Source organism: Gymnoscopelus braueri (assembly GCF_963280865.1).
Source record: "Gymnoscopelus braueri genome assembly, chromosome: 6".
Taxonomy (NCBI): domain Eukaryota; kingdom Metazoa; phylum Chordata; class Actinopteri; order Myctophiformes; family Myctophidae; genus Gymnoscopelus; species Gymnoscopelus braueri.
The window spans coordinates 15,989,520-16,017,229 of NC_137607.1; the positions used below are offsets into that span (position 1 = coordinate 15,989,520).

The window sequence follows — 27,710 nt, forward strand, 5'->3', positions numbered from 1 at the left end:
CAAGTAAAATTTGAACACCAGACTTTTACTTGTAACCGAGTACTTCTACATTGCAGTATTGATACTTTTACTTAAGTAAAACATTTTAGTACTTTTTCCACCACTGTCTGTAAGTAACTCTATGGTTACCGCCTCCCAACAACACACCCACCCACGCACCGATCAAGCACGCAGTAGACGCAAACAGCAACGTAGTGACGTAGACGTTACTTTAAAACGCAATGAGAGTTTCCCGATAGGCTGATAAATGAATGTTGTGTACGCCGTTCAAGTCGTTCTGTCTTCCCATTGGTCAAACGGACCATATACAGCCGCTCCTCCACTGTGATTGGCTGACTTCACAACGGTCTCGATTTCAAACCGTGAAGGAGGGCTGATGAACGGTCGCACTCGCATGGTTTTAAACGGCACCAAACAACTCAGTCAGTCAGTTAGATATGTAGCGTGTGTTACAGACTAGTTTTGTGCGTTTTTTAAACATTGTTCGTTAAGAAATGGCCCTCGGTGAGAGTTCCACGAGGACTCGGAACGGATATCTGGACATTATCAGTCCAATAAGGAAAGACAGCAGCAGCAGCAGCGACAAAGAGAATGATATTCCAGTGCTGAGTTTGCTGCAGTTCTCCAAGGCTCCGTTCGTAACGTTCGGCTGTGTGAGGCTGGGCTCCTCCAGGTCTGCCCTTCTCAGGGTTGACAATCCGACCGAGGACGATGTGGCCCAGGTTAGGGTGGAGAAGATGCCGTCCTCCAAGGGCTTCTCTGTGGATCACAGCACTTTTACCATTCAGGTAACGTTGAGAGGAAACCTGGATTGGATGGAGACAGTGGAGTCAGTGTTCGTTCGTTCGTTATTAAATTGCTTAATGCCAGCGTTGCCATGTCCGCTTATTATAAGCGACGTTGTTGGGCTTCCTTTTCTGTGAAGTTGCTTGTAGATATTGTTTTTTTTTATTGATTGAATACTTTATTAGCAGTTTGCAAAAAATGAACAGGAAAGTGCAGTTCAATACAATGTCCGTTGAGAGGATTTAAAACCCAAGAAGTGGTTCCTTTTTTTTTGGGCGTGTTTCTTATTTTAGGCATGCTTCCTAAATGTCGTTTAAAACAGTGGTTTTCAAATATTCTCTTGTCAAGGACCCCCCAAATGAATGTATTTGTACTTATTATATGTATTTATTAATGTCCTTAGCATGCTGTTTTCAAGTGGGTATCTAGCCCTGAAACATAGTGGGTTCTCTAGCTGGCAAGCGAGTGCCAATATGTGTTATTTATGTACTCAGTTATGACTTGTAACACGTATATAAACTATAGCAAACTAACTATTTAAAACAAAATGGAACTTTAAAACTGTCAAAATTACCCCAGAGACCAATAATAAATATTTACACACAGATTGTGATTTATTCCCTCCCAGTGCCTAAAATAAGTGAAGAAGTCTAATTTCATTGTGTTTACAACTTTTTTTAGGATCAGTTACCATTTTGGTGTAATAACTAGACCTTGATGAAATGAGATCATGCAATATTGCATTGAGCAGTAGTAGTGGGAGCTGGGAAATGTGAATAACAATTTGTGACATACGGTGATGATTTGTTTTTGTTTTGATGTTTGAAAAATACAGCCAAGGCAGGCCTTTTACCCCACTCTACCTGTTGTCAAAGTAAACACATAATGCTGATAGTAAAATAAATCTCCCGGCCGGCACTAAGAGCTCTTTATACATATCGTTAAGGTTCAAATAAATGCTATTTGTAGTGGTGGTGTGTTTAGGGGTGCAACAGTAAATCAAATTAATTGATTTAATCGAGAATATCGATGATCAATCGATGATCAATAATTTAATAAAATATCGATTTGTGATCTATCCCACTTTTGGGCATGTCATTATAGCTGAAAATGTCACAAATAATTGCAGATCTACAAGCTCACAATACTTTGCACTGAAAAGTGTTGTGAGCTTGTAGATCTGCTATTTATGCTTGACACCTATGTGCAACAAAGTATAAAATGGGACCCAGTGGTTAATTAACTTGTTCATATATATAAAAAACAGAGTAACGTTGTGGTACAAAACTGTATGTAAGATTCTCTCAGCTATTACAAATTTACCTCTATAACTAATGACCGCTGGACGTATTGGACCTTTAACTGAGATTATAGTAACTTGAACTTGAGCTCACCAAGGCAGCTTAACTTCATAATAGTAGGAAGGAACCACAGCTGAGTTGCTCCACAGTTATAGAGTGACATAAACTAGTGACTGGCCAACCCTTTCCTAGTGAGTGAGACCTCATTACATTTGTGTTCTAGAAACTACAATTTGGCAATACCAACACACCATACCTGTTTGTTTTATTTTGGCAGCCTGGAAGCCATTTCATTCTGACAATAACCTGGACGCCATCTGAAGAAGGTGGAGTTCGAGAGCTGGTCATCTTCAATGCAAATGGCGTCCTCAGACATCAAGCTGTTGTGCTTGGGAGAGCAGAGGCACCAAAAAAGAAAAAGGTAAAACAAAATGCTTAAAAGCAGGAGACATTTTGGCATGTGAAAAGTCCATTGATTTTAATCACACATTGCCATATATTGCCATTACCTGGAGCATGTAATTTAAAACAGTATCTCATAATTATCTCTACTGTGTTTCAGAAAAGTTTATGGGATTCAATCAAAAACAAGAGGGCAGGTGACCGATCAGTCACGCCTAGAGGCCCGAAAACGGGGACCACCTTGAAGATTGCAGCCAATAAGACCTTCCAAGTTCCCCGGAACCAGCAATACATGCGTGGAAAACCCAGGAGCCCATTTTCTTTGCTCAATGAGGGAGAGACAGTGCGAGCGAGGTCCCTCTCCAAGTACAGCCCCATTGAAGACAACCCTGGGCAATCGGCGCAGCCGAGGGCTTCTAAGCCCGCTCGGAGGCGAAAGTCAGAGGTCCTGTCAGACCAGGACAACGTTGAGAATAACTCTCCTGTTGTTCTGCTTGTCCCTGTTGCCAATCCCATGGAGCCTACCAACAGTTCAGCTGAGCCTCATGAATTGGTAAGCACGCCTGAGCACAGAGTGATTACCAGAGTGCTGAACAGGACACTTTCACCCATTGGAACACCAGAGAGCTTTAAAAACCTCATGCCCCGCATACGGTCACTTGAAAGCCCTGTTGATGCCGTGGCTACGGAAAGTGAACGTGTTTCACCCCAAACTCAAATTCTGTCCGTCAGAGATGCTCTGGCCATCATCGACTCTGACCTGATTCATCTCAATGCCAGTCCTCCCAATGCAAACTCCAGTTATTCAGATTCATTAGAATCCTTGAGTGGAAGTTATGGCGGTGGCTCCGAAAACGATGCCCTCACGTCTTTGCCTGACAGCCCCGTGGAGTCAGAGTCCAGTAAGCCACGACTTACATTCTTTGTGAACAAAAAGCCAGGCACGACTAGCCAGGTTGTTGATCCAGAGATCCAGGTTGGTGATAACCTAAGAGTTAAGAAGTGTTCTTTTACCTCGGCCACCGTGACAAAGGTCAAAGCCCCGGTTGCAACAGGCGAGAGAATAATAAAGAAGTCAAGACGAAAGCTCTTGGAGAAAACACTTGAGCTGACTGATGCCAGCGGTCACTGTGAATCCAGCCCAGCCACCCCTGACCTCCCTGTCATAGAATGTGACGGCAGCAGAACTGAGGAATCACCCAGCCCTCTACGTGAAAACAGACGGCCGCTATGGAAGTCAGAATTCATCAGCATGACTTCAGCCTATGATGGTTTGCCTGCTCCCGCAACCTTCCAAGTCACATGCTCCCCGACCATGGCACCCTTCCCTATCACCTTTCCAGTCAGTTCTTCAGTGCTCTCAGTCCCATCTGACAATACATTCACCGTCACGTCTCCTCCATCCTCTCCTCTTCCCTGTGATGCGCTTAAGCAATCTTTAATAACCACTCCGCCACATCTTATGTTCAAGCCTCTGTCCGTCCATGAAGACTTGACATTCCCAATCCACAGCCTGACTGTGTTGGAGGTGAGGAACAAGAAGAGGAAGAGTGACGAGTTCTTGCAGGGGGAGAAGGTGGAGACTGTTGAGAAAACCGAGAGAGGTAAAAGGAGAAGAGTGGCAGCGGTTATGAAGGAGAAATCGGTGCAAGAAAAGAGGAGCGTATCAAAGAGGCAGGAGACGAGAACAGCAGGTGAGGAAACGTGGAATGGATTTGAAAGACGGTGCCTAAATAATTATTTTATACGCTGTTGGTGTTCATGATCTCCATTGAAACTTGAAAGCCCCGATTTGTTGAATGTCTTGTTAGAAGAATTGAGACCCTTATTACAGGAGTACCTAGTGGTATAGCTATAGTTGGCAAAACTATTTTATTGTGCAGCCCCATGATGAGTTTTGCATTCTGTTTTTTGTTGTTGTTGCAGGTTCAGTGCGTTCAGTGCGCTCTGTAAAGACCGCACAGCCAGTGGCCCCTACCCAAGCCAAGCAACTAAGCTCCAAGAACCTATCGCAAGGTGTGTGTGAGGCTCAAATCTGTGATGTTAAGATGTCAATTGTTCCATAGTATGAATCTATTTTATGTTTGCATGAACATCCTTTTTTTGTTTCATGACAAAAATATGAAGGACAGATAATTATATTGGAAAATATTTTTCTGATTGCGTTCATAGCTTCACACTCTTTGAAGTCATTTGGTGCGCGGCCTGTGAAGACAGCAAGAATTGTTGCAGTGGCACAGTCTAAGCTGACCTTCATTAAGCCTGCACAAACAGGTATTTGATGTTTATTATGGGCAAAATTCTTATTGCATTGTTTTTGTTGTGTGGATTGTGATTTAAAAAAATTATGTTTTTGCATGATTTTCTTACAGTCATACCAAGACACCCAATGCCATTTGCAGCCAAGAATATGTTCTATGATGAGAGGTGGATTGAGAAGCAGGAGAGAGGATTCACTTGGTGGATTAACTATGTCCTCACCCCAGATGACTTCAAAGTAAACACTGAAGTTGCTAAAGGGAAAGGTAACATTAAATCAATATGTCTATTTAGACTTTCTTTTGACAGTCTTTGGCCCATAGGATTGGTTTCACAAGCTCTGTTCCTAGGTACGGTCCCCTATTCCAGTTGTGATTTCTGTTTGTCCTTGCCCTTTATTTAGGGCATTTAGTGCTGTCACAATCACGTTTGTACTATTTGATGTAGTCCTGTATCTGTACTTTAGAGTGTGCCATGTATTTATTTGGAACTGGAAGTACCGATATGGGGCTTTGGATGGTGTATACATGGACGTGCGTGCAGTCTTAAATTTTAATTCCAGCCAATGATTAACCAATGATTTGTGTGACTTTCATGGAAACCTGACCTGTTTAAATATGCCGTTTGCTGAGTTCATCCAGTGATAATGTTGATATAAATATTAACAGCCTTTTGTCAGCTTGATACTTCATTTAAAAACTGTCTAACTGTCAAATTTGCTATTTGGAAATCTAAAATTGTATCACTTTTTTTTGGGGTGGGATTTTTGGTGCAGGTTGTAAATGAAGTATCATGCTTACTTACTCGAGGCATTTTATCCTCATTAAATTAAGAATCCCTTAACCATTTCCAACACAACATATATACTGAATTAATTAATCGTGTGTGTGTGTGTGTGTGTGTGTGTGTGTGTGGCTTTATAGATCTCAGAGCTCTATTCATTCCCTCTCTCTTGTCTTCATCTCCTGCAGTGAATGCTGTGTCTCTTGCCATGAGCAGCGATGACACGTTCAATGTGCCCAAAGCTCCTACCAAAGAGGAAATGTCGTTCAGCACATACACAGCTCGGCGAAGGCTGAACCGCCTCCGTCGTGCAGCCTGCCAGTTGTTCACATCGGAGGCCATGGTCAAAGCCATCCAGAAGCTGGAACAGGAAGTGGAGGCCAAGAGGCTGTTGATAAGAAAAGACCGGCACCTCTGGAAGGACATCGGTAAGTGGATGAAGTATAGGGCTGAGTGATCACGATTATTTCAAACATTTGCCTTGATTAATGAACACATTTCTTTTTATCTACAAGCTCACAACGCGTCCCATCTCGACGCATTGTGAGCTTGTAGATCGACTATTTTCACTATTTCGTACGCCATCATCGTACAACGAAGTATAATGCAGGGTTAAGTGGTTATTCAGACTAATCGTTTTAGTCGATTATAAAAGATTTATCAGGATTTCTTTCGTGTCGATTCATTGATATGAAAAATATATAAAATAAAAAAACCTTGCTTCTCGATTATTCGGGTATAAGTCGGTTATTGTTTCTAAATATCTGTTTTGATATATTTCCTGTTAAATGCCCAGCCATAGAATGAAGATTACTTTATCTATGTACTTTGTGGTCTTATAATTCATTCTGTTTGAGCAGAACTACATTTTAATTGGGTGTGGGGAGCAGTAAAGGACCTGGATCCCTGGATAGGTGGTCCTTGCCCAAAAACATGTTTGAGAAGCACTGCAGTAGACTGAAGCCCCATTTTAAGGCCTTTGTAACTAAGGTTGTAATGTTCTGTGTTTGTGTCTTTCATAGGTGAACGTCAAAAAGTTCTTAATTGGCTGCTGGCGTACAATCCTCTGTGGTTGAGGATTGGACTTGAGGTATTCGCACACAGCAATGTTGTGTTTACTTCTGTTCTCTGAACTGTGTTTCAAACAAGGTTTTCTCCCTTTTTAATGTGTTTAATGTTCGTTGACATGATTCTCATCAATTGTATCTTGGCACACCTTCAGACTATCTTTGGGGAGCTGGTCTCACTGGAGAATAACGGTGATGTCTTGGGTCTGGCCGTGTTCATCCTCAAACGACTGCTGTGGAATCCAGACCTTGCTGCTCAATACAGACATGCCAAAGTGCCTAACCTTTACAAAGATGGTAATTTGGAAACAATTGTATATGTACTGTCTGTGTAGAGTGAAAGAGCTGATACAAGCACTGTAAAAGTATACTAAGAGATTTTCAGTGGTGGAAAAAGTACTAAAATTCTTTACTTAAGTAAAAGTACCAATGCTGCAATATAGAAATACTCTTGTTACAAGTAAAAGTCCAGCATTCAAAATGTACTTGAGTAAAAGTTTTGGCATCAAAATGTACTTAAAGTATGAAAAGTAAAAGTACTAAAATTTTGAAAATAGCAGATCTATAAGCTCACAACGCGTCGTGAGCTTGTAGATTGGCTATTTTCAAATAGCCTATGTATAAAATAGGGCTAAAGTTGTTAATGTATGTTTCATGATATCATAATTTATATCTGAAAAGTAACTAGTAACTGCAGCTTTCAAGTAATTGTATTGAAGTAAAAGTACAATATTTGCCTCTGAGATGTAGTGGAGTAAAAGTACAGAAAATGGGAAATACTCCAGTAAAGTAAAACAAATCCTCAAAAGTCTACTTAAGTACAGTACTTGAGTAAATGTACTTAGTTACTTTACACCACTGGAGATTTTACATTGTTCAATTTTGGCTTCATTGATGCTCATTTTACTTTCTTTGGTTAGGCCACGAGGAGGCGCTGTCCCGCTTCAGTCTGAAGAAGCTGCTCCTGTTGGTGTGTTTCCTGGACAAGGCCAAAGAGTCTCGACTGATTGAGCATGACCCCTGCCTGTTCTGCATGGACGCAGAGTTCAAGGTAGAGCAGCACCCCCACACGCAAGCTGACAACATAAATGTTTTTTTTGCAATCGGCCCAAACCTTTGTAACCACAACATGAACATGTGGTTAAAAAGTGAAGCTGCACCACATGACCAAAATGCTCCTTTAACCAATAGGCTCTATGCACAGCAGCCATATTGGAAGGAAATTGGGCCCCTTCCTTACTTCCTTCACAGGTGTTACCAATGATACTAATGAAGGCTCTGTTCCATTTAGTGTAGCACAGTGGTTCTCAAACGTTTAAATTTCAAGGACCCCCATAACTATGAGAGTGTACCCATTTGGTTCCATTGGCTCCAATTTGTATTGTGGTTAATCTGATCCAAACCTGTTCATGGTAATGAAAAATTGGCACGAAATATTGAAAGTAAAAATTCAAACTGACCTTTTGATCAAACATTGTTTGTGAAATATTGCTAATCCCCATGGCCCATCAATATTTCTACGTGCCAATTTACTGGACAAAAGCTCTAAATCTATACAAATTAGTAATTCAAATGAGATGTTTTGTTTCACATAAATTGTCTCAAGGATTCTGTTGTCTTTCGGGTTTGAATACGGTTTCACATGCTTTTTTGCCATGCTGCTTCGTTTTGCTAATCCCCATTAATCTGTGTTACTGTTGCTGCTACAGACGAGCAAAGACCTGCTCCTGGCATTTTCCAGGGACTTCCTGAGTGGAGAGGGGATCCTTCCTCGGCATCTTGGTTACCTGGGATTACCAGTATCCCATGGTCAGACACCCCTGGATGAGTTTAACTTTGCTGTGAGGAACTTGGCAGTTGACTTGAAATGTGGAATTCGTCTAGTGTAAGTGAAATGTACTCTTTGGGCAAATTTACACACATAGAATTAGAAGATTATGTAGATTAGAGAACACTATTCTTCATTGCATTCCAGAAATACTGTGGCTCTCTTCCAATGATTATAGTAGCCTTCCATTGTGTTTTGGTTGTATGAAAACGGTAGGGTATGAGAAATTGTATTGATACAAATCCATATACAGGGAAAACGTCTGTAGTACGGTGCTCTTTAGTCTTGTGCAGGAATAAATAAATGATGTATGTATGTTAATATTTACTAGTCTGAAGTTGAGGTTGGCAGATGAAAGTCTGGACTGCAAACTGCATGCAAACTCTATACTAGCCATACTTCACAATAACGGCTATGCTTCAGTGCTTGAGCAACCGTAGGTTTCATTAGTATAGTTAATAACACAGACAATGAGAAAATAACATTTGATTCACACTTTAATTCAATAAATAGATTAATATAGCTGTCAATATAACTGTAAACTAGTGAGGGGATAAGGATAATTCCTTTTAACAGGACGTTCATGAAAGTCCTTGCGGGCTTGTTTCCAATGAGGGCCTGTGAGCAATTAGGGGTTAAGTCTTTGCTCAGGGACAAATTTCATTTCATCGACACATATGCTGGCGTGGCCTGGAATCGTACCTGGGGCAACCAGGGCCTCTGGCTCCCTAGGCGGTTCACTAACCACTCAGCTATGGCCGGGGTGTGGTTTGCCGGGGTGTGGTTTTCCACTCCGTTTTGGTGTCTTTGTGCCTGGATAATGACTAGTGTCTTCTAAGCTGTGAAATTTTACCACAGCAACTGAGTTTAGTGCTTGACTTTATTTTGACATGGCTTATCACCCTTTCTGTAAAGAAAGAGAAGGTCTTAATGCTCCCAAAACAATTTACGAATAGAGCGGTAAAAAAAAAAACGTTTCGGCCTCTATAAGGCCTTCGTCAGGTAGCACCCTCTCTGTCCATATCTCTCACCTCACCCAGGGCTGGTTATGAAAGAGCATTGTGTTGTCCGTATGTCTCGTTTCACTTTCATGTGGGCTTTACCTCTAGGCGTGTGATGGAGCTGTTCATCAAGGATTGGAGTCTATCACGTAAACTGCGTCTTCCTGCCATCAGCCGCCTACAAAAGGTCCACAACGTGGAAATTGCACTGCAGGTCCTCAAAGACAGAGGTGTTGACCTTAAGGACGAATATGGTAATTAGCATATTTTACTCCTTTCATGGAGAGTAAATGTATTCATTTTATTGTCATGGTATTTTTATTTATTTTTGCCACATTTTCTACATTTTCTACCGCTCATTGACTGCATCTGTCACTTCTGTGTGAACACTTGTCATTTGTTTGTAAACACCATTTATTTAATTTGAAACAGCTGTTGTTTGCCTACCAAGACAAATCTGCATAATGAAAAGATTGAATTGCTATACACAGTTATAAAAAAAAGAGAAACAAATCACACATTGTTCAAAGAGGGTATTTGTGTGCAAGACTGCAAGTGTGCCTCAGTATAATTGTACATTATCTCAGTCAGTTTAAAACAATTTTACTTTAATCTTGCACTGAAAATAAACTTGATTAAACCAACATTAAAATACACTTCCCTAAAACATAAAATGGAATGGACAAGAGTCATTAGAATTTTCCATTGAAGGGAAGGAAATATAAGCGATGTCAATACCAACTTGGATTAAACGATGCTATCATTGATTGTCACAAAATGTGTATTTGCAGGATCTGCCATCGATTCCAGAGATATTGTGGATGGACACAGGGAAAAGACATTGAGCCTCCTCTGGAAAATCATCTTTGCCTTCCAGGTGTGTACCCAATTCTGCCCACGGGTATTTAAAACAAATGGATTACACATGTAAAATCCCACAATCCGTTTCAGTTTGGGTAGAAGAGATGTTCTACTCACTCCTCTAAGGCACATCCCTGGTACAATGTAGCAGCTATAGCTACTAGTACTTTATCATATCGTATCATGTGCCCTCAAATTCCTGCTTTAGGTGGAGGTGATTTTGGATGAGGAACAGCTGAGGGAGGAGATAGATTTCCTGAAGAGAACCTGGAGCACTAAACAGAGGCTGGCCTCTCTGAGGGCTGATAAGGGCCTAACGTTGAGCAGTGCAAAGGTCCGGGCGCCATACAAACACAGCAGCACCAAGATCGCCCTTCTGATGGACTGGGTTAATGCTGTCTGCGACTTCTATGGCCTGAAGGTGAGAAGAATGATGACTCTTGGCTGTTGAGTTTTCTTGGTGTAGATATTTGAATATGCTTTTGTACAGTATGTTTTGATAATCCTTTGATGTATCCTCTAAATCAGGGATGCACAAACCTTTTCAGCAGTGACCCAGTCACCCAGTAATTGATCCAAGCTTATTATGCGATTGACAATTTCTGTTTACTGCTGATAACAGCCATGTTTCTATCAGTTATTATTATTGATATTATTGTCTCCGCCAGGCCGAAGAGAGAGTATGTTTTACCCTCCGTGTGTGTGTCCGTCTCAGTCAAGCTAACATTGGTCAAGCTTCACGTGACACGTGACAATATGTACTATTGTACCGTGATTGGCTGACTCTATTCAGACCCTTTGCTTTGATTGGCTACGAGACGCATGATGAAATAATAACCTATAAATAGCACCACGCACTTCAAAAAAATTTTTTTTTAAGTGAGCTTCCATCACTGTGATGACCACTGTTGTTTCTAAATAACACCGCTCACTTCACACTGGGTGTATGTATGTTGTGTACGTTTTACCCGCCAAGCGAACATTGGTCAAGCTTCACGTGACACGTGACAATATGTAATATAAATAGGTAAGACGGGATTAATCAGGAACAGTACTCGCCTGGCAGAGACCTGTGCTCTGAGGAGCACATTTTCGAGTTAGTCATCGTTTTCTTTTTTATTAAACCTTTATTTAACCAGGTTGACCACTTGAGATATAGAATCCCTTTATGAGCGTGAACTGGCCAAGATGGCAGCATAACGTACACATGACATAAAAGGCATAAAGCCTGTAGTGTACTCAGGAAAAACAAGCAACATTTTGACCAAACACAAGGTCTTCAGGCAAACTAATGTGAAGGTTTTTAATGCACACCAAAGTCTATTCTTAAAAGTAAAGTGTAGGTGGAAAACCTAACTATTATATACTATAAAAAAAAAACGAAAAAGAAAGCATCTGTCATTTTAGATTGGCTATTAAAAAATCGCTGATATTCAAGCTCGTACATCTCACACTTTCAAGATGTTTAAAAAATCTTCAAAAATAGAACTACTGATTGGTAGAATCGGCCTCAGGTCTTAATGTGTTAAAAACAAGACAACAACCAACTTATGTAACTTGTTTGTTCCCGTCTGTGCAGGCAGAGAACTTCACGGTGTCATTCTCTGATGGCCGTGTCCTCTGCCACCTGATCCACCACTACCACCCCAACCAGCTGCCAGCGGAGGCTGTCAGTCAATGCACCACTCAGACCGTGGAGTGCTCCCACCGGGGCCGAGTAGAACTCGACTCCTCAGGCAGTGACTCGGACAGCTCCTTTGACTCCAGGCAGATGGGCCAAGATGGTAAATGTTTATAGGGTTAGAATTTACTTTATTGTCACGTCACTGGTTTACAGGTGTAAAGACGTGGCTGACATTTGTTTTGCGTAAGCGGCATTGTTGTTTTCCAGAAAGGGAGAAGAAGACTATGGAGAGGGGAAAGGGAGAGCAAGACAAATTAAATTATATCAAACATTTTATATTTTAAGTTTGTCAAAGTTAACATAAAAAGATCTCTCTCTTTCTCATTTTCTACTCATTACATGTGATGTTCTCTGAACTAACTAACATAGTATGACTGCTCAGTGGTGATGAATGAATATGTTGATATCATCTGTTTCCCTCCCTTAGAGAGAGATATGACAAAGCAGTAAATTAAGCCTTTTGTAGAGTTTATCAAGCTTACTGTTACTGACTTGGAGACAATAGTCCAATATCTGGTGTGTAACAGGTGTCAACTACCAGTTTGCAGTTAATGGTATTGGTAATAATTGATCACGAGACTGTGAGCTCCTCTGAAACCAGTACTTTAACCTGGAAGGATTACAGTCACAGTGCAAGAGAGCCAGCTTCCTTGCTAAGCAGTAACCTTTTAAAAACGACACCCCGACACTGGGATGCAGCCAGTTCCATTGTAGTTTGATACACATTGAACATGCTACAGATGTGGTGTGTGTGTGTGAGACTTGAACATTGTCTTTACTAATTGACTACTGGGGGGGAAAAAAGGCCATCCTTACCACCAATGTTTTATGTTCTTGTGTTATTCTCTACTCTACAGAATCTTCCTCTTTGGACTACAAAGAGCTCCTGGAGAATGAGAAAAACAACTTCAAATTGATAAATTCTGCCGTCACTTTCCTGGGTGGAGTACCTGCCATGATAAACACAGCTGACATGTCCAACACCATCCCCAATGAGAAGGTGAGAGTGGCTCAAGTCTGCCAAGACCATATCAAAGTCAATCACTATTTGCAACATACAATACATGTGCCCAAAATTTAATTGGGGCAGAAGCACATTAAGAATCAATATGGTAATTGGTAACCCAAATACCACAGTACATAACTGACACACACAGCATGTGAGTACAGTTGAACTGGGAGAACACAAGGCTGTTCCCCCGGTCTGCTTGCCATGCTCACCACTCGGAAAATAAGAAGCTTCATATTATTATATTATATTTTGAGCATAATTAAACACACAGGGGTGACCGTTGCCATTTGGAGCACAGTTTCAGGAACCAGTTTGAGCACAATGTGCTCTTTGGACACACACATGCATCTTATTAGTGTGTCCACTCCAACCCTGACCCTTAAGCACCATGGACAGCAATGCTGTCGCAAAATGCAAGCCATCCAAGTTTTAAAACCTAATTGATTATTACGCTTTCCTTTTTTCTAAGAGTTGTAGGCATTGTTTTTTTAATAAGACGGGCAATAACAGGCTAAAACACCCAGGTCGTCGTATGCGTAATGTGGGCATTACACATACACATGCATTGTATGGACCGGGCAACAGCGAGCATGATGCTCTGTTGCAGGAGCACAGTGAACATTTGTGATATTATGAAGGAGTTGTGTGACGTTTAAAAGAACAGTTGTACTCACAGTTTGTAATCTATGAACCAGCAACTAAGTTTGGGATGAGAGGGCACAGATTGATAACTATGGTAAAGTACTTACGGTATGCATTGGAAGTGCAGACGAGGGTCATGAGTAGAACTTTATTAGATATTTAGGGCATACAGTATTAGTACAAGGATTGCTTGTTGCCAGACATGATATATTATTTTTAATGTGAATAATTGAGTGGCATTGCTTCCTTATCACCACATCCGTGTTGTTTTCCAGGTTGTGATGTCGTACCTGTCGTTCCTGTGTGTGCGTCTCTTGGATCTGCGCAATGAGACCAGAGCTGCTCGGGTCATCCAGGACGCCTGGCGAAAGTACAGGCTGAAGAAAGATCAGGAACTTTACCAGGTCAGTTAATCACGTCGATGTGTTCAAAGATCAATAAGAAACACCCTCATTTCCCCATACTGGAGAATACACCACATAAAGAAACTAAGGCTTTTGATGTTTACCTGTTATCCTAGTTACTTTGTTGCAATGCACTATGACTTGTTTTCTTGGCACTCTGATAACTCACTTACTCATAACCATTTAATCCAGTGGTTTTCAACCCTATCAAGGTCCATTATTTATTCAGCATTTGAGTCATGGACCACCATTTGACAAGATTTAGACTCTCAGACCCAAAACTTAGAATATTTTGTTGTCGTTTGATAATATTTTGTCCACATTTCCATGCTGTGTTGATGTTAGTACCATAGGAGAGATGACAGGCAGACTTTGATCAAAATAACTATTCTTTAATTACGTAATGCAGATGTTTAGCAATAATTTAACTCTTGAGAGCGTAAATTGAAAACAAATGGACCCGTAAGGGTCGCTCTCAAGGGTTAAAGATCTATAAGGGTCCCTTTGGTTATACCAACTCCATCATTTAGCTGCGGACCACCTGGAACCCCCTCAAGGACCACTGGTGGTCCCCGGACCACTGGTTGAGAACCACTTATATAACCTATTAATGGTTCATGGCGCTTAGTGCTTACTCTTATCAGGGTTAGGGTTGAATTTATCAGGGTTAGGGTTGAATTTAGCCTGGGATGCCTAAATTGGAAACATAATCTGAACACTTTCAGGAAAGAAGTGTTTGTTGGCCTTTAATTCTGTTGGAGGAGATGTGCTATTTTTCTTAGTTCTAACGTTTTTTTTTTGGTTAATGTATATTATTGTTACAGCTAACGGTATTGATTTTGAGTAAGTGGTGAATGTTAATAATCATAGACATGGTTTGGCTGCATATATAGTGCATATAATATATATGTGCCCCTTTACTGTTAACATATCTCCTTAACAATAGAGTGCAGAGGTTTGTAGTCCTAAAACCCAGAATAAGCCTGAAGTCTTATATATTTTTTTAATGGGTTTTTGTTTAGATGCCTGAAATAAGGTCTGTGGTTTACACGGTCTTTGATTTTCACGTTTTGTTCTATCACATAAAATACATCAGTAATGGACCGTTCGCTAAAGCCCCACCTAATATTGCCTCCATCTTGTTCCATGACCTCATACAGGAAAGAAACGTGGCTGCAGTAAAGATCCAAGTGGTGGTCAGAAGCTTTCTCCATAGGCAGAAAGCTAAAAGGCAGAATTCTGCTGCCATTGCCATCCAGGCAAGATGGAGGGGTTATGCAGCCCGCAATGCTCTGAGGCTGAAGGAGGAGGCTCAACGCCAGGCTCTGAGATGCAATGCAGCCACAGTCATCCAGGTAGGATTTTTATATTCACATTTTGAAGGTAAAGAAGAATGTTTTGAGATGTAGGAAACGTACAGGAGTAGCCAAAGAGACATTTATCTTCACCCAACAAATCTTTTTAAACCACACATGAATAAAGTATACATTATTGCTCAGGCTTGTGTAATTCAGTGGATCTCAACCTGGGGGTCAAGACCCCATATGATTCTCTTTTTTTTGGCGGGGGTCCCCATATAACAATTTAAGGACTTTTAAGACCTTTTTAATACCTAAAAGAAAAAGACCATTACTGCATCAAAAGTAATCAACAAACTAAACTATAAAAACTGGTCAAACATTTGTCAAATAATATAAGAGGAAAAATTGTGAAATTAGCCGATCTACAAGCTCACAATGCCTCGCAGTGCAAGTCGTTGTGAGCTTGTAGATCTGCTATTTTCAAAATGTGTATAACTTTGAGTATCAACTATAAGCTAATCGTGAATAAGTTCAATAGCTCATACTCTACAATAATTATTTGTCCACTGCAGGCTCAGTGGAAGATGTACACCGCTAGGAGGGCCTACCAGCACCTCAACTATAGTGCCATTGTTGTTCAAGCTCATTGGCGGATGAGGAGGGCGTCCTCTGCCTATGCCAGAATGCTGTGGGCTGCGGCAGTTATTCAGAAATACACAAGAGCATGGACCACAGCAAGAAGAGAGCGGCAGCAATACATCTCACTTAGAACGTTAGTCGTCCAGCTCCAGAGGAACTACCGGAGACGGAAGGCCCAGCGACTGGAGAGGTTGAACCAAGCGGCCAAAGTGATACAAACCGCATTCTGGAAATGGCACAAGGAAAGGACGGCGCGAACAACTGCTGCTGCCTTGAAGATTCAGTCTTGGTACCGAATGCACACGTGTCTCCTTCGTTATGCAAAAATCAAGAGGAGTGCTCTCGTCATTCAGGCTCATTACAAAGGTTACACGCAGAGGCGCTGCTTTCAAAGTTTGAGGCTTCGGCAACATTCTGCCATTGTCATCCAGAGTGCCCTCAGAGGGCATGTTGTCAGAAAAAGGCTAACTGTGACGAGACAAGCTTCTGTCGTGATCCAACGCTGGTTCAGGGCCTCTGTGAAAAGAGATCTCGACAGGAAGAATTTTGTTAAGGCGAGAGTTGCTGCTACCGCCATACAGGCAGCATATCGTGGCCATGTTGCACGGAGACTACTGAAAGAGCAGCACCAGGCAGCGACAGTTATCCAGGCGGCTTTCAGGAAGTTTGCAGCTCAAAGGCGCTACCTGTCCTTGAAAACAGCAGCCATGGCCATCCAGAAATGGTATAGAACAATGGCATTGGCTCAGAAGAAAAGGAAGGAGTATGAGGTTCTCAGGCACGCTGCACTCTCTATACAAGCTGTTTGGAGGGGGAGAGCCGACAGGAAGAAGTTGGAGAACCTGCACCAAAGTGCCACACTAATACAGGCCCATTACCGTCGGCACAAAGCACATACACAGTATAAGTCAAGAAAAGCAGCAGCCATAGTGATGCAGAGGCAGTTCAGAGCTTACACGGCTGGCAAGGTGATGAGGGCAGACTACCTTCAGGTGAAGGGAGCTGCCGTCATTCTCCAAGCAGGGTTCCGAGGCATGAAAGTTAGAAGAGAGCTGAGAGGAAAACGTCAGGCTGCTACTGTTATTCAGTCTGCGGTGAGAATGGCGAGATGTAGAAAACGATACTTGCTCCTCCAGAGTGCAACCATCATCATCCAAAGCCGATACAGGGCTCTCCTGGAGGGCAAAGAACAACAACGGGAGTACAGACGGCTAAGGCATGCCACCATGAAGATACAAGCTGCCTACAGAGGTTTCAGAGTTCGAGAAGATCTAAAGCAGAAGAAGGACGCTGCCACTGTCATTCAAGCTCACTTCAGAATGCACAAAGTGCGCGTGGTCTACCTTGCCACCAAGTGTGCTGCTGTTGTTGTGCAGGAGCGCTACAGGGCCAGAAGGCTTAGAAACGAGCAGATGCAGAGGTACAGAACCATGAGGTCTGCTACTGTCGTCATCCAGGCTGCATACCGTGGTCACAGAGCGAGACTTGAGGTGGCGGAGATGCACAGAGCCGCCATTGTCCTTCAGAGAAGGTTCCATACCCTAAAGGACCGAAAGCGCTTTTTAGCGATCAAGGGTGCTGCCGTTTTCTGTCAGCAAAAATACAGAGCAATTAACCTGGCAAAAAAAGACCGGTTGAATTATCTGTTGAGGCGCAGGGCAATAATATCCATCCAGGCAGCCTACAGAGGGATGGTTGTCAGGCAGCAGATGCATACTGAACGCATGGCAGCAATAACCATTCAGTCCCACATCCGAAAGTACCTGCAGAGAGCCCACTACAAGAAACTGCAGTGGGCTGCAAACACAATGCAAGCACGTTTCAGGGCCAATAAGCTGATGAGAGAGGAGGTACATGCTCTAAATACTAAGAAGAATGCAGCTGTTATCTTACAAGCTGCTTTCCGTGGTATGCAGAGCAGGCAACAACACAAACAAAAGCACCATGCAGCTACCGTTATCCAGAGAACCTACAGAACCCACTGTGAACACAGACGCTATCTCACCTTGAAGTCCTCCGTCATCACTATTCAGCAACGTTATCGAGCCACTCTGGCAGCCAAGCAGCAAATGCACCAATACCAGAGAATGAGAGATGCTGCTGTCTGTCTCCAGGCAGCATACAGAGGTCACAGGGCAAGACGGGAGGTTGCTGTTAGGCATAAAGCAGCTACTGTCATCCAATCTGCATTCAGAAAGCACAGAGAGCAAATCAAATTCCAGGCCATGCGCCTGTCTGCCATCCTCATCCAGAGATACTATAGGGCCTTCATTCTTCAAAGACGAGAGAGGGAACGATTCCTGAAAATGAAACGCTCTGCCATCATCCTTCAGGCTGCGTTAAGAGGTCATTTTGTGCGACGTGAGCTCAACAATATGCACAGGGCAGCAACTGTCCTTCAGGCCAACTTCAAGAGGCATAAGCAACAGTCTGCCTTTAGGAGGCAATGCTGGGCAGCAAGTGTAATTCAGGAGTGGTTTAGAGCTCAGAAACTGAGAAGCATCCAGGTGAAAAAGTACCAACGAGTCAGAATGGCTACCACAACATTACAAGCGGCCTTCCGTGGCATGAAGTCCAGGCAGAGAATCAAACAAAAGCACCATGCAGCTACTGTTATCCAGAGAACCTACAGAACCCACTGTGAACACAGACGCTATCTCACCTTGAAGTCCTCCGTCATCACTATTCAGCAACGTTATCGAGCCACTCTGGCAGCCAAGCAGCAAATGCATCAATACCAGAGAATGAGAGATGCTGCTGTCTGTCTCCAGGCAGCGTACAGAGGTCACAGGGCAAGACTGGAGGTTGCTCTTCGGCATCAAGCAGCTACTGTCATCCAATCTGCATTCAGAAGTCACAGAGAGCAAATCAAATTCCAGGCCATGCGCCTGTCTGCCATCCTCATCCAGAGATACTATAGGGCCTGCATTCTTCAAAGACGAGAGAGAGAGCGATTCCTGAAAACTAAACGCTCTGCCATCATCCTTCAGGCTGCATTGAGAGGTCATCTTGTGCGACGTGAGCTCAACAATATGCACAGGGCAGCAACTGTCCTTCAGAGAAGGTTCCATACCCTAAAGGACCGAAAACACTTCTTGGCGATCAAGAGTGCTGCTGTTTTCTGTCAGCAAAATTACAGAGCAATTAACCTGGCAAAAAAAGACCGGTTGAATTATCTGTTGAGGCGCAGGGCAATAATATCCATCCAGGCAGCCTACAGAGGGATGGTTGTCAGGCAGCAGATGCATACTGAACGCATGGCAGCAATAACCATTCAGTCCCACATCCGAAAGTACCTGCAGAGAGCCCACTACAAGAAACTGCAGTGGGCTGCAAACACAATGCAAGCACGTTTCAGGGCCAATAAGCTGATGAGAGAGGAGGTACATGCTCTAAATGCTAAGAAGAATGCAGCTGTTATCTTACAAGCTGCTTTCCGTGGTATGCAGAGCAGGCAACAACACAAACAGAAGCACCATGCAGCTACCGTTATCCAGAGAACCTACAGAACCCACTGTGAACACAGACGCTATCTCACCTTGAAGTCCTCCGTCATCACTATTCAGCAACGTTATCGAGCCACTCTGGCAGCCAAGCAGCAAATGCAACAATACCAGAGAATGAGAGATGCTGCTGTCTGTCTCCAGGCAGCGTACAGAGGTCACAGGGCAAGACTGGAGGTTGCTCTTCGGCATCAAGCAGCTACTGTCATCCAATCTGCATTCAGAAGTCACAGAGAGCAAATCAAATTCCAGGCCATGCGCCTGTCTGCCATCCTCATCCAGAGATACTATAGGGCCTGCATTCTTCAAAGACGAGAGAGAGAACGATTCCTGAAAATGAAACGCTCTGCCATCATCCTTCAGGCTGCATTAAGAGGCCATTTTGTGCGACGTGAGCTCAACAATATGCACAGGGCAGCAACTGTCCTTCAGGCCAACTTCAAGAGGCATAAGCAACAGTCTGCCTTTAGGAGGCAATGCTGGGCAGCAAGTGTAATTCAGGAGTGGTTTAGAGCTCAGAAACTGAGAAGCATCCAGGTGAAAAAGTACCAACGAGTCAGAATGGCTACCACCACATTACAAGCGGCCTTCCGTGGTATGAAGTCCAGGCAGAGAATCAAACAAAAGCACCATGCAGCTACTGTTATCCAGAGAACCTACAGAACCCACTGTGAACACAGACGCTATCTCACCTTGAAGTCCTCCGTCATCACTATTCAGCAACGTTATCGAGCCACTCTGGCAGCCAAGCAGCAAATGCATCAATACCAGAGAATGAGAGATGCTGCTGTCTGTCTCCAGGCAGCATACAGAGGTCACAGGGCAAGACTGGAGGTTGCTCTTCGGCATCAAGCAGCTACTGTCATCCAATCTGCATTCAGAAGTCACAGAGAGCAAATCAAATTCCAGGCCATGCGCCTGTCTGCCATCCTCATCCAGAGATACTATAGGGCCTGCATTCTTCAAAGACGAGAGAGAGAACGATTCCTGAAAACTAAACGCTCTGCCATCATCCTTCAGGCTGCGTTAAGAGGTCATTTTGTGCGACGTGAGCTCAACAATATGCACAGGGCAGCAACTGTCATTCAGAGAAGGTTCCATACTCTAAAGGACCGAAAACACTTCTTGGCGATCAAGAGTGCTGCTGTTTTCTGTCAGCAAAAATACAGGGCAATTAACCTGGCAAAAAAAGACCGGTTGAATTATCTGTTGAGGCGCAGGGCAATAATATCCATCCAGGCAGCCTACAGAGGGATGGTTGTCAGGCGGCAGATGCATACTGAACGCATGGCAGCAATAACCATTCAGTCCCACATCCGAAAGTACCTGCAGAGAGCCCACTACAAGAAACTGCAGTGGGCTGCAAACACAATGCAAGCACGTTTCAGGGCCAATAAGCTGATGAGAGAGGAGGTACATGCTCTAAATACTAAGAAGAATGCAGCTGTTATCTTACAAGCTGCTTTCCGTGGTATGAAGAGCAGGCAACAACACAAACAAAAGCACCATGCAGCTACCGTTATCCAGAGAACCTACAGAACCCACTGTGAACACAGACGCTATCTCACCTTGAAGTCCTCCGTCATCACTATTCAGCAACGTTATCGAGCCACTCTGGCAGCCAAGCAGCAAATGCATCAATACCAGAGACTGAGAGATGCTGCTGTCTGTCTCCAGGCAGCATACAGAGGTCACAGGGCAAGACGGGAGGTTGCTGGTCGGCATCAAGCAGCTACTGTCATCCAATCTGCATTCAGAAGTCACAGAGAGCAAATCAAATTCCAGGCCATGCGCCTGTCTGCCATCCTCATCCAGAGATACTATAGGGCCTGCATTCTTCAAAGACGAGAGAGGGAACGATTCCTGAAAATGAAACGCTCTGCCATCATCCTTCAGGCTGCATTAAGAGGCCATCAGGCTAGAAGAGAGAGAGCCAGACAAAATCAAGCCGCCACCTTGATACAGTCCTGCTGGCGATGCTCGGTCCAGAGGCGTACTTTCAAGAGGCAGAGGGAGGCAACTGTGGTTCTACAGCGGAGGGTCCGGGCAGTCTGGCTAGCTAGGACAGAGCGGGACAACTGCAACCGCATGAGAAGTGCCGCCATTACGTTACAGTTCTACTGTCGACGCTGGATTACAAGACGTCAGGTAACGGTAGCAGTCACCCATATTACACTGAATTACTTTATATTTCAAATTTCTACTTTAAATGAAAACTGGTTCTATGACTTTGACTTGTGTATTTTTACTAATTACATTAAAATTAGTATTAACTGTACTATGGTTTTCTAGGTACAAGAGGCAGGCGAGGCACAGAAGAGGCTACGTTTTGCTGCAGCGGCCTTCCACCACCTCAGTGCCATAAGGATCCAGAGATCCCTGAGAGCCCACTGGGCCCTGCAGTCTGCAAAGAAACAGATCCACTCGGTCATCGCCGTACAGGTACGTCTATATTTTAAATAGGAGTTCAGATCAGTTTCAGTATAAGAGTTGCTCCGCGACGATTCCAACTCTCAAGACTTCAACTTATTTCCCTTGTCTCGCCAGCGATGGGTCCGAGCGAGGCAGGAGAGGACCCGTTTCCTGGCCAAGAGGAGGAAAGTAGTGATTGCTCAGAGAGCTGTCAGGCACTGGTTAGCCCATCGCCGCCATGCTGCCGCCGTCATCCAGCGTGCCGCCAAGACATTCCTTCTCCTCAAGCGCCAGAGGAGGCTCCAGAGAGGCATCATCAAAGCTCAGGTACTACACTAGGGATGCCATTACAATTGGTGTCATTACTTCCAACCTCTCCCCACGTGCTCATTGCTCAAGCGCCAGGAGGATGAGCTGACTTTAGCTGGGAGAGAGAATTGTTTAGTTTCGTAATTGATTCATTTGTTCATTAAAAGAATAAACCTTTAAATTAATTTAATTAGAAATATACAGTGGCATTTGCTTTGAAACAAATGTAATACAGCGTGCACACAGAAGTGCATAAGAACGTGTGAAGCAGCACATATTCTGTAGCTTGTAGTAGAATAGTGTATTTTCAAGGGATAAAATCATAGTGTCTGATAGATTTCACTAAAGAAAACACAAGATGTCTCCCATTATTACACTCTTGTGTTCGATTCACTCATGTATTCAATGCACTCAGAGTCGAGTGACAATATTATTATTACTTATTTGCTATTAATTACAATTTTTTGGGGCAATTACACTGCCTTTAGATTTTTGAACGGTTCAAATAATTGTCTAAATTATTTGATGCATTTAATTGAATATGCTCAAGGAGTAAATCGCAGTGAAATATGTTGTGCAAAGTAGTTAGAAATGTTCCCTTTATTCTATTTCTATTCCTCTACCTTTCTCAAGGCTCTGTGGAGAGGGCATCGCTCCCGCATGCTTCATGACAATCCCAAAGTGGTGAAAGTGAGACGCTGCCTACAACGAGTGTCCACTGGTGTCCGAGAAGAAGACAAATTGTGCAACAAGACATCCATAGCGTTGGACTACCTCCTTAAATACAAAGACTTTGCTCACATTCTGGAAGCCCTACAAAACCTGGGTAAGGCCTTGCCATCTGCTTTACTGTAAAATCTGCTAAAGAGATGAAGTTGTGTAAATGTATTGCAGGACACCATCCAAAATAATCCTGCTCCATGTTGTTCTGCGTTTTTGTACTATTTTTCTTTTATGCATGTTGTATGTATTTCATCTGTACAGAGACGGCGACCAGACTGTCACCGGAGTGCTGTGAACGCCTGGTGGAGAGCGGAGCCACAGTGAACATCTTCATCCTCATCCGCTCCTGCAACAGGAGTATACCGTGCATGGAAATTATAGCTCACTCCATCCAGATCCTCCTCAACCTCACCAAGGTACCTGGAACAAGGAGCTGGCTTTATTACATACACACTTTTAATTACTAATGGCTTGGAATACAAGTGCTGGAAACATTAGTGTGTTACCTGGGTCGGAGAAAACTACTGCTTTAGTACACTAATTTAGAGTGTTTGTCATGGCTTGTAACATCAGCTTGCATAAAAGTCACATTTAGAAATGTATTCACATTTTACCTAGAATATCATGCTCCAGGTAACCTTTATTTTAGTCTGTTCATTCCACTGTTCTGTTTTTTGGCTGGATGTGACAGTAAAGGGGGAATGTGCATCAGCACATTCTGTCCAATGTGAAACACTATGTTCCCCTTCTCAAAATGTCTATCTCAACAGAAAAGAGACATCCCAATGTTCAATGACTAGATAGACAAAGAAGAAACATATCTAGAGCTTCCTCTCTGGTCTGTTACACTTCCTTCAGACATTCAGTTCCACATTCAGGACAGACATTATGGCACTCTATATTACTATTCTTTACATGCAGTGAGCAGTTGTCCTTTTCTTTTTAACCCAGTTTGCAACAACTTTAATAGTGTTGCTGTCAGGTGGAAACCTTGTATGTCAAAAAATGTACTTTTCAAGAAATAAAATAATGATAATCTGTGTTCCACAGAACCAATGTAGTTAATATTTAGTAAATACTTGAATTGTTTAAAATTTAAATTACATTTAAAGACCTATTTTGGGCATGTCATAGTATGAATTCTTCAAAATGAAGAAAATGGCAATTCAACTATTTTGTCTACTTTTGCGTGATACTGTCATACGCTAAAGTATAAAATAGGGCATTAATGTATAAGAAAACATAAAAATATATATCTATAAAAGTATGAATAGGATTCTACCAGACAGCGACAATATGTTAACTCTTAAAACATGATGAAATGTTCTAATTTTCAACCTTCTACCTCAGTACCATAAGACCACAGAGGCAGTGTACGCAGTGGAGAACTCTGTAGAGACACTGCTGGACCTGTTGCAGAGATACCGGGAGAAGGCTGGTGATAAGGTGGCGGACAAAGGAGGCAGTATCTTTACCAAGGCCTGCTTCCTCCTGGCTCTCCTACTTCAGGACCGGCAACGGGCTCAGGTCTGTAGCAGCCATCCAGTCCATGTACAGCAGTGCTTCTCACTGTGCTGCAACCTTTTTTATGTCAAGCACCCCCAAATTAATGTTATTTGGCCATGGACCCCCATCTGAAATTATTTTGTTCCAGGGACCACCAGACAAGATTAGTGTTGATAAAGTGTTTCAAAAATATAGTCCACATATTGTCACGATAAAAATAAATAAAAAAACGCTCACTACATGGCGGCTATTTTCAATTAGCCTATGTATATAGCGTTATGAAACTGATGTTATGCTATATTAACTTTTTCTGGGGACCCCCTGCCAGACCATTGGGTCAGCAAAGTATTGGATTTTAGTGATTAAAATTGTAATCTTCAACTCGATTGAAACAAGTTACAAGTATATCATGTTTGATTTTTTTTTTGTTGAATGATGATTTTTGTTTTGTTTTTGTGCAACTTTTAGGAGGTTAAGACACTCCCCAAGGCTCTGGATAGGATCTCTAGCATCTACCGTCTCACAGCCCGCAAATTTAAAATGGATGCAGAAAGAACACTCGTCAGAAACAAGATGAATGCATCCATCAACGGGAGTTTCCTGCAAGCGACGCCTCGCAAATCCCGGCCTGTGCCAAAGTAAGTGTGTGGCTGTTAGGGTTTGGAACCGGATCCAACAATGAGGACCTGGAATCGGTTTCTTCATATTTGGAACCGTTTCCGGAACCAGTTTTATCACACTGTCAGAGCCGGTATATGGGCTTCACGTCTGCTATATGCAATTACAATACTAGTGGTTCTCAAACCTTTTAATTTAGAAATAAAAGACCATCATAACTCTGAGAGTGTACAAAAGGAAACAATTGGGTTCCATTTGTACACTCTCAGAGCTACAGACTAAGGCCAGATAAGGGTTCATTTGGAACCCACTGTACCGGTGGTTTTCAACCTTTTTCATGCCAAGGACCCCTAAATTGATATACATTTGGCCGCGGACTCCCCTCTGAAAATGTTTTGTGCCAGAGACCCCCCAGAAGAGAAGATTTGTGTTAAAAAATGCTAAATTATTTTTAAAATGTTCAAAAATAGTAGATCTATAAGCTTGCAGCGCGGTACGAAGTGACGCGCTGTGAGCTTGTAGATCTGCTATTTTTGAATAGCCAACGTATACAATATGGATAAAGGGGTGAAAATGTATTAACATCTAACCCCCTCAAGGACCACTGGTGGTCCCCGGACCACTGGTTGAGAACCACTGCCCTATAGGAATCGTAAAAAGGAACAATTAAGGAATCGGACCGTTAGGGGGGAATCTGTAAAATCCTAAAGGACCCCAACATATAGTGGCTGTGTGCTATTAACTGTGTGCGTGTTGAACAGAAGGAATATTTTCAATGTTGAATTGATGAACCCTTTTTTTTCTCCATTTTTCAGATTTGGACCAGACTGGGTTCTCGGAAAAAATAAGCTCAAAGATATTGTCGATCCTATTCGAGCAATCGCGATGGTGGCGGAAGCATTTTCTATTGTGCTGTAAATATGTTGTTTTTCACTGTTTGAAATTGCATAATGTTTGTTTTTTTATATGCACGCAAGTCTCCTGCAGGAGGCGCGTCTGAGTCTCCAGACATAAAAACGGATGATGATGATTGTAGTACAGGGAAATATACTATGACACAGTATTGTCTTTTCCTGGTTTTAAAGGTCAATAAAGTTATGCAAGTTATTTTTTACTTGACTGTTCTATTATATGCTTTTGCCTGCTTATTTATCATACAGGCATTACTGATGATTATCAAAAAATATTTGTGAAAGCACCAGTAGACATTACAATGTCGTCATTATTGCTATATATATATATATATATATATATATATATTTTTTTTTTTTAAATATTTTTGGGGCTTTTCTGCCTTCACTTATAGTTTCATAGTAGAGATGGACAGGAAACGGGACTTGTTAAATTGACTGCACAGTTCACTCAGTTTATCAATAGCATAATGGCCTGATGTGTGTGCGTATGAGAGAGCCATCTCTTATTTATGTTCGAAGTTCAATGAAGAGTGGTGGCTTTCTTTCACTTCTGCGCCAGCACAGCTCAATGGTTGCAACGAAGAGAAGTTCTGTGGAAACGACACTTGCAGCCCCTCCAAGACCTCAACTACAAGTTGTGTGTATCTGTGGACATCCGTGGCAAACAAACTGATCAGGGAAGAATATCCTTTATGCTACATAGCCCCCCCCCCCCACACACACACACAACATGGGTAATCTGTTACAACGCACAATGACTGCAAGCGTGTATTAATTGTTTGTTTCACTCAGCTAGGACAGCCTAATGGGTTAATAAAATCACGTCAAATACAAAAGTTTAGCAATGTTCTGATATGGTTTAAAACTTTAAATAACCTATGGGCAAATGTTGAAGTAATGACCCAAACAACCATATTAAATTGCCTTAATTTAAAGAATGCCTTAATTATATTTCATTTCAATACATAAACTAGAAAAAGTGCTCCTCGGAGCACAGGTCTCCGCCAGGTCAGGTACGTTATTGTGGGGCAGCAATGTTCGGAATTAGCCAATCAGGATGGAATATGAAAAATTGGACGGAACCATCTTGATCACTTGACTATATGTGTACCGATTTGCATGATGTTTGAATTTGTAGGAGTAATATAAAAAAGAAAGTGTTGCAAAATTGGCCTCCTGGTGGCGCTATAATAGGGCAATGTTAAAAGGGTGGCATTTGTTCTTCAATGTAGTGCGAATTAGCGTGCAAAGTGTCACCACAATCGGACGCTGCATTCATGATTTGTGGCATTTTGTTCAAAACGGGCCACTCCTGCAAACTTTAGATGTCAATGTTAGCCAATCACGATGGAATATGAAAATTTTGACTACAGAGATCATGTGTACCGATGTGCTTGAAATTTGGATAAATTCTGAAGGCTTAATATCAAAAAATGTGTTTTACATAAGTCGGCCTCCTGGTGGCGCTATGAAAGACAAATGTGAAAAATACAGGGCAGTTGTTTTTCCTTGGCCTAGGGAGTGTGCGTGCAAAGTTTCATGCAGATCGGTGCAGTTATAGTTAAAAACACAAATTGTCCATTTATAGCGCCACCATGAGGCTGATTTGAAAATGTTCAAGTGGCATTTCTTCCTCGGCCTAGTGGGAATGTGCGTGTGAAATCTCACAAATCTTAAGCTGCGTTCATGATTTGAGGCATTTTGTTGAAAACGGAGCAATCCTGCAAACTTTGGAAGCCAACCTTAGCCAATCAG

General features: G+C 42.5%; 1 protein-coding gene across 1 annotated transcript; it reads left to right on the forward strand.

The window, feature by feature from the left end:
• The first annotated feature begins 432 nt into the window (after window positions 1–432).
• On the forward strand, window positions 433–26,148 carry LOC308086829 (abnormal spindle-like microcephaly-associated protein homolog). Its single transcript, XM_080430474.1, has 26 exons — window positions 433–788; window positions 2,365–2,508; window positions 2,650–4,183; window positions 4,416–4,505; window positions 4,662–4,763; window positions 4,862–5,014; window positions 5,720–5,959; window positions 6,554–6,621; window positions 6,754–6,895; window positions 7,519–7,649; window positions 8,308–8,483; window positions 9,536–9,681; window positions 10,219–10,304; window positions 10,497–10,709; window positions 11,868–12,072; window positions 12,830–12,972; window positions 13,902–14,030; window positions 15,191–15,385; window positions 15,904–21,621; window positions 21,766–21,915; window positions 22,021–22,212; window positions 22,828–23,020; window positions 23,179–23,333; window positions 24,268–24,444; window positions 24,892–25,061; window positions 25,857–26,148. The coding sequence occupies exons 1-26, from the start codon at window positions 495–497 to the stop codon at window positions 25,957–25,959; spliced, it is 11,049 nt and encodes a 3,682-aa protein (XP_080286600.1). The 5' UTR covers window positions 433–494; the 3' UTR covers window positions 25,960–26,148.
• The last annotated feature ends 1,562 nt before the right edge of the window (window positions 26,149–27,710 follow it).

Excerpts from the sequence above, each read along its gene's own strand:
- LOC308086829 (XM_080430474.1), top strand. The coding sequence starts at position 495 with ATGGCCCTCGGTGAGAGTTCCACGAGGACTCGGAACGGATATCTGGAC. Across the intron at positions 7,650-8,307 it reads GCATGGACGCAGAGTTCAAG|ACGAGCAAAGACCTGCTCCT; the intron begins GTAGAGCAGCAC and ends TTGCTGCTACAG. Across the intron at positions 12,973-13,901 it reads ACACCATCCCCAATGAGAAG|GTTGTGATGTCGTACCTGTC; the intron begins GTGAGAGTGGCT and ends GTTGTTTTCCAG.